The 7,155-nt window shown below is 39.8% G+C and overlaps 1 protein-coding gene across 1 annotated transcript; it reads left to right on the forward strand.

Annotated features, from left to right (window-relative positions):
* Positions 1-2,808: 2,808 nt before the first annotated feature.
* Positions 2,809-7,089, forward strand: NDUFA5 (NADH:ubiquinone oxidoreductase subunit A5). Its single transcript, XM_010395518.2, has 5 exons — positions 2,809-2,899; positions 3,885-3,929; positions 5,381-5,497; positions 6,225-6,290; positions 6,866-7,089. The coding sequence occupies exons 1-5, from the start codon at positions 2,825-2,827 to the stop codon at positions 6,965-6,967; spliced, it is 405 nt and encodes a 134-aa protein (XP_010393820.1). The 5' UTR covers positions 2,809-2,824; the 3' UTR covers positions 6,968-7,089.
* Positions 7,090-7,155: the final 66 nt, after the last annotated feature.

Consider the following 7,155-nt stretch of genomic DNA (forward strand, 5'->3'; position numbering starts at 1 on the left):
ATTTATGTGGGAGTTAATGTTATTCTAATTTCTTATCCTTAAAATAAACTAGACAATCTTAGCATTACTCTATAAATAGAAGGCCCTTAGGCATGCACAGAGGTTATTCACAGCAACAAAATAATTACTAGCAATCTAAATTTGGACTCAGTTTCTTAATTATTACATTTTTAAACTATTTTTCTTTTAGTCTAATTGGCGAGCATACCACAGTCTCACCATTTCAACCCATTATCTTGCCAGTGTTACTCTGGGGCCTGCATTTTGAACAGCCAGGACTGGTGCCCTGCAAGCTGAGGTGTCCTGTGATACTTCTAAAATTAAATACGCAGTTGCTAGATAAATTAAGGTCTGACCTTGTACAACTGTAACATAAGCAGACTCGACCCTCAGGAAAGTATTACACATGACTTCTCTAAAATCTCATCAAATGTAACACGAGGTCTGGGGGTACAAGAAGATTATCTGTGCCCCCATTGGTTAAACAACTCCCATTAAGAAAACTAGTAACTTGCCAATTATTCTCAAGTGCTACGTTAACAAAATATGGGAGCATATTTACATAAATCACAACAAGTTTGAGAAGATTTAGCCTTTAACTAATTGCAGACCCCACCATATTACATCACCAAAAACTGATCTCTCTCTCTGAGGCTGACATGATGGAAAGCCTTAGAGATACCATGACAGACAATTACAGTACTTATTTAACTAGTTTAATAACTCGAAACTGGGCAAAGAAGCAGGAGGCATGGTACCACACACAGCAGTGATGAAAATACAGAATAACCCCAGAGCAAGATCAAGAACAGCAGTACCCAGCAAGCTAAACCCAGGCATGTGGTAAGGAAGAAGCTGGAAACATCACTGATTCAAAACCTCGGTCATGTTCTGGTTTTAACCAATTTAACCGATTAGTTACCATCTTTACCATAATGAACAGACAATAAGGGTACACAACAAACTGAAAAAAACCTCCAAACTTCCAACTTCTCTTTAATTGTTCTAATGAAATTCAATTTTACACTGTGAACTCTTCCGTGACTCTCGATTCACTTGCATTTATAGAACCATAAAAGTGTAAGCTTAACTAAGGCACTACATGCATTTCAATCTTTGAACGCAAGAACAACAAAAACATTTAATGATAATATTCACTGCAATTTCTTTTGCCAGTGTGACCTAAAAGTGGCATGCCCCTAAAAAACCCAGTCTAACAGAAGCAGACAGAAACAATTCTGAGATCCTGCTCTACTGTTGGCTAAGAGATGATATGAACAGAAATATATTCTTATCTAATTAAAAAATAAAAAATACATATTTATAATACATATAAAGAACACAAATATTTTAATTACTTACTTTCAGTCCTTTCATTTCCTTTACATAACCAGGACACCATCAGAATACTACATATCGACATTACAGACATGGTATTGCTTTGATTTTCGGATATTTTTAATAACATTATGCATTCTGCATAAAGTGCCTGATTCCACTCTTACATAATCACTACATATAAATCCATCAATTATGTTTCATACTGAATAAATAGAAGAGTTTTGCCCAGATACCAAATCATATGGCAATTTGAAATAAAATACCCTGAGACAAATTCATTGGTGAGAAAAACATGGGATGAAGAGCTACAGCAAGGCATTCCTAGGGTGCCTACATACTGAATATTAACAGACAGGTTAATACTCCTAACAGTATCCCCAGTGTAAAACAGATAATAAATAAAATGAAATACTGTCTGGGTGGTTTGGAGGGGTTTTTTTTGGTTTGTTTTCAAAGCCAGGGACTTGTTGATTGTACACTGATAATACTTTGTAGTTTTCAGCTTTGTTATGTTTTAAAATAAATCATCTATTGAAACAGGGTTTGACCAGTTTGGAGAATTTCTCACAGTACCACTCTGGGATTGATTTCATGAACATTTTCATCAACACGGCCTACTGTTTTTCACCCTTTGTTAGGATGTGGCAAGGACTCCTACGTGCTTAGGCTGTCTAAACAGTCACTCAAAACTACTTTTGAACGATGCTGCCTTAAAAGATCACCAGGCACAGAACAATTTGTGCTGTGGTCTGTTAGTGTGGTCAGGAGAGAGATCATCTGGTTGGACCATCAGAGACAAGGGGAAAATACCGGGCTGATCCAAAAAAGAAAAGGGAGAAACTTTTAAAGACTGTCATTTTGCAAAGAGAAAGAACTTCAGTACCTTGGAAAGAAACTTCAGCTCTTTCCAGCGCAATTGCAAAGAACCCAGAAGTGGGGAAACACAAACCCCGAATTCTGATGTAAACTGTATTAACCACTTTGGTTTAGTTGCAGATTGGTGGAAGTGCATGTTTCCCCAAAGGACTGGCATCCAGGCAGAACTCGACGACATTCTGAAACTCGGTCTGTTCAGTTTGCTTACCAGCTATGGGAAAGAGGAGCTCAAGAGCAGCGCAAAGGAATTAGAAAGAAAAGTTTGTCCAGAATAAGATATAAACTTACAAGGTATTACTCACTACGCAAAACTCACCCATTAAGTTAGCAACTAAGCATAAGACTTAATAGAGGACCAACTGGATCGTCAAATTAACATCTTGTTCACCTCTACCAGTAACTTAAACTGTCTTTTCACTGCTCTTTTGTCCCGTTGTCTCTTATCTCAAGGCCCGTAATTAAGTTCCGTATTTTCTATTTTCTCTCTGTTTGTGTTCTAGGGCGTTTTTTGTTTACTGAGCGATCCCATCACCGGAGGCACCGCTCCGCGCACGGCGCTGCCAGCGCCCCCCTTTCCGCACAGCGCCGGCCCGGGCCGCTGCGGCGCATGCGCAGCCCGGCGCCCTCCGCTGCGTCCTCTGAGGGCGCCGCGAGCGCGGCCATGGCGGGGGCGCTGAGGAAGGTGAGGCGCCGGCGGGGGCCTTGAGCCGTGTCCAGGTCCCGCTGCTGCGCGGGGTCGTCCTTTCTGGGGAGAGGGCAGGGGGTGTACGAGCCGCGGGGTGAGAGCGAGCGGGGCACCCTGCAAGGGAAAGGCCGAGGGCAGCGCAGGGCCCGGGTCCCCTCCCCGGTCCCCGGGGGCGGCGGGCTCGCGGTGTGGGGCGGCAGGAGGCGAGGGCACCGGAGCTGCCTCAGCAGCCACTTGGTGGGCATCAGGCACAGCATCGCCAGGCGGTCGGAGGGGATTGTGCCGTTCTGCTCTGCACTGGAGCGGCCTCACCTTGAGTATTGTGTGCCGTTTTCGTCATCGCGATTTGAGAAAGATACTGAGCTATTAGCTTCCAAAGGTGGGCAAGAAAGATGGTGAAGGGCCTGTAGGGGAAGCCCTATGAGGAGTGGCGGAGGCCCTTGGTCTGTTCAGCCTGGAGGAGGCCGAGGGGGCACCTCATGGCAGTCTACAACTTCTTCATGAGGAGAAGACGAGGGGCAGATCTGACCACTGATCTCTGTGGTCACCAATGACAGGACCTCTGTCAGCGGAGGTTTAGTTTGGATGTTACGAAAAGGTTCTTCACCCAGAGGGTGGTTGGGCGCTGGAACAGGCTCCCCAGGGAAGTCGTGACAGCACCAGCCTGACAGAGTTCAAGAAGCGTTTGGACAGTGCTCTCAGGCACATGGTGTGACTCTTGGAGATGGTGCTGTGCAGGGAAGGAGTTGGACTCAGTGATACTTGTGGGTCCCTTTCAACTCAGGATGTTCTATGATTCTGATTCTGGTAAGGTGAGCTGCTCCCTCTTGGAGCACTGGAACTCTGAGATAATGGGGATATGGCAGGAGGCAGGGCTGGTGTTACAGAATGGTCCCTGTCAGGTACATATTGAGTCAAAACAAAATAATGAGTGTGGAAATGATGTTTAGCTGTGTTAAGTATGTTTATGCTTTCTCTGCAGACCACTGGACTTGTAGGATTGGCTGTAGCTGAGAACCCTCATGAGGTATGTCATACATCTTGTTCTGTACTAATGGAAACTGTCAGTGAGATCTAAGGCTTTTGTGATGTGCTTGCATGTGTAGGTCTGCTGTGTATCTTAATCTGGTGCTAGCTTAATTAAACTAGTAAAACTGCCCACAGTGATAAAGGTTTAATGCGTATCATTGTAAGTTATTTTATGAACCAATATTTGATTTCTTTCATCAGTAATGCCAAAACAAAGAACTCTTTAAATTCAGTTCTTCATAAATATAATTTCTACTTCACAGGCAAAAAGATTTTTCCTGCTTTGCTACATGGTGTACCCAAGCACTGAAACAACTTATACTAGAGGGATAGCCTGATCTTAGATGATAGAGGCCAGCCATGTGGTGCAAAGCGACGTCAAGGCCCTGTGATGGCAAGCAGGGCTGAGATGGGAATTCAGTGGTACTCAGGAACTGCGTTAGGTGGTTCTTGTAGCAATATGTGGCTTTCTTTTTGCCTCCTCAGGCTCAGTAGTGTATGTTTGCCACATCATGCTTATTCAGGAGGCATTAGCTTTGAAAGAACTTCAGTAAAGAACTTCAGTTCTCCGCTCTGAAATTTCTTATTATACAACAATTCTGTTTCAAAAATGCTTTTTACTCCAATACTTAAGAATGTTGTCAAAAAGAACCATTGATAAAATCACTACTGTTTGGTAAAAATTATTCCAGCTCAGCCTACAGCCGTTTCAGACACTTGCTGGGTGAGCTTACTACATTTCAGTTTTTTCAGTGACTTAAAGCCAAGAGTAAAGTACTAGACAATGCTTTAGTTGAAGCTCAGATTCTTTGCTAGTCTTCTTTTTGTTTCCTATTTTTTCTTCCTTGTATTTCTTTTAGTATTCTGCTTCTATTTCATATTGTTCCAATAGGATATCTGTTCCTTGTCAGTTAGACACAATTACCTGGTCCAAAAGTGTCAGTTTATTCACCACAATATGTCCTTTATCCCTGCATTTAAATCCAGCAATAAAAGATTTAGGTTTAATTTAAATCTGTTTGTTACTCAGAACTTTGCATCAGCATGAGGAGAAGTGACAAAAAAACCTCCATTATAATCTCTTTGTATCTTCCTCAGGTAAATTTTCAGTATCTGATGGGTTAGACATGAATTTGCCTTTTTTTTTTTTTTTAAGAGCACTTTACAGCCTATATTGTTTTTTCATTTTGCATCAAGTGTGTTCAGAATGCAACTGTCTTTTTCCTTTTCTTTTTACTTTGAGGAATGCAATGGTAATTTTTCAGTCCTGATAAATCCCTGTTTCACCCAAGATGGAGTTCAGTGGCTCAGACTTAATTCTTAGTTAATCTTACACTTCTGGATTGAATACCATATTTTGTGTATAAATAGTAGCTTAGTAGGTTTAGTAGGACAAGAAGTGAAATAATTGTAGCTGTGTATTTTAACCATGTCTTGTGATCACTTCAGCGCCTGCGAATACTGTACACAAAAATCCTTGGTGTCCTGCAAAACATTCCCAAAGATGCAGCTTATAGGAAATACACTGAGCAGATTGTAAACGAGCGGTTTGAGTTGGTGAAAAAAGTAAGTGCAGTGTTATTTCATTATAAGGCACATAAAAAAATTTCATAGGATGAGAAAAATGATTTTTGGAGTGCCTGGCTGTTTCTCAGGTGCACATGTAACTTTCTGCTATCAGTTCAGAAACAATTGAAGTATCGAGGTTTATTTTTGTTATTGACTGGGATATTTTGATGGCATATTTAAAGGAATTGTTAATCTCCTGCTGATGATCTGTGAAAATTAGAAGCAAACATATATTTTTTGAAAGATTCATAGAAAAGTGGTAATTTTCACACACTTGCACAGAAAAATGTATGTGCTCAGGCCAATATAGTATCTTAGAACAATCCTTGCGTTCAGTATTTAAAACCGCTTTTTTATATTAAGCTGTGCAATACTGGTTTTGTGTATTTAAGATGATAATTGAAAAGTTGCATATGACTCTATAAAAATCTAAGAACAAGATTTTTTTCCAAGATATAAACTAAAGCCGTTATCTGCTAATACTTCTTTAGGTTCATTAAATAGCATTCATTCTTTGTATTTATCATTGAGGGTTTGATGTTTGCTTTTCAGTAACAAATGAGTGTGAGATTTCTTTGATAATGTAAAATTATATAACCCAGCTAATTTGATAGTAGTTCTGAGAAAGACTGGAGTGTGATCTGGTTAAAATACTGTTTTCATGCTTTTTATGGGCTTTCTACTTCTCACTAAAACATTTTATTGTATGTATTTGAACACACAGGAGACTGATGTGCAAAAACTGCAGGACAAACTGAATAGTGGTCAGATAGAAGAAGTCATTGTACAGGTAATGAGTGGAAATTTAAGATGAAGTACAAATGTAGAGGTGTTTTTTAGTCTTCCTTTTGCTGAGCTTCTGTACATAAAATTGGCAGTTTTGTGTATCTTCCTTTGCTGCAAAACAAACAGTGAAACAGAAAAAAAAAAAACCTGAAAACTAATTTTCCTGTTGTGATTGGGATGGCCATGCTAAAACTTTAAAAATTAACCAGTGTTTCTTGTATTATGCTTATAAATATGCATGTATACCTACATTGCTTCTTACAGAGTCTAAATTGGTGAAAAGGGCAGAAGAGGACTGAAAAACATAGGGGCATAATCCAAATAGAGTGGAAAATACCATGAAGTTGTCATTGGGGATGTCTTGCTGAACAGACTGTCTGTTTGGGGGTGATGCCATTTTTTTAAAAAAACAAACCCCAAAAACGTTACAGTTCCTTAGATATTTAGAGGTGAAATTTGTGGTAGTCTGTGATCATGGTAGATAATGACATCACTTAGGTAATTAACTGAAATAGAGGTAATTTAATATTTTGGCAATTGTATAGAATTTAAGACTTTGTGTATGGTGTTTATTAACAGGCTGAAAATGAGCTGTCCCTGGCAAGAAAAATGATACAGTGGAAACCATGGGAGCCTCTAGTTGAAGAACCTCCTTCTGACCAGTGGAGATGGCCAATATAATTTTCAAAATGGTGTAACCTCTTGAAAGTAAAAAGGAAAAAATGAATTATTAATCTATTGTTACTGACAGTTGTCTTTAAATTAAAGATAATCACTTCATTAAAATATATTTTGTCCACTTATATTTAGCAATCTAAAGACTGCTGCCAATTTCTTGCAAAAATGGTTTTAAGAAAATTCTTTCTGGC

Source organism: Corvus cornix, chromosome 1A (genome assembly GCF_000738735.6).
Source record: "Corvus cornix cornix isolate S_Up_H32 chromosome 1A, ASM73873v5, whole genome shotgun sequence".
Lineage (NCBI taxonomy): Eukaryota > Metazoa > Chordata > Aves > Passeriformes > Corvidae > Corvus > Corvus cornix.

Excerpts from the sequence above, each read along its gene's own strand:
- NDUFA5 (XM_010395518.2), top strand. The coding sequence starts at position 2,825 with ATGCGCAGCCCGGCGCCCTCCGCTGCGTCCTCTGAGGGCGCCGCGAGC. Across the intron at positions 2,900-3,884 it reads TGGCGGGGGCGCTGAGGAAG|ACCACTGGACTTGTAGGATT; the intron begins GTGAGGCGCCGG and ends CTTTCTCTGCAG. Across the intron at positions 6,291-6,865 it reads TAGAAGAAGTCATTGTACAG|GCTGAAAATGAGCTGTCCCT; the intron begins GTAATGAGTGGA and ends GTTTATTAACAG.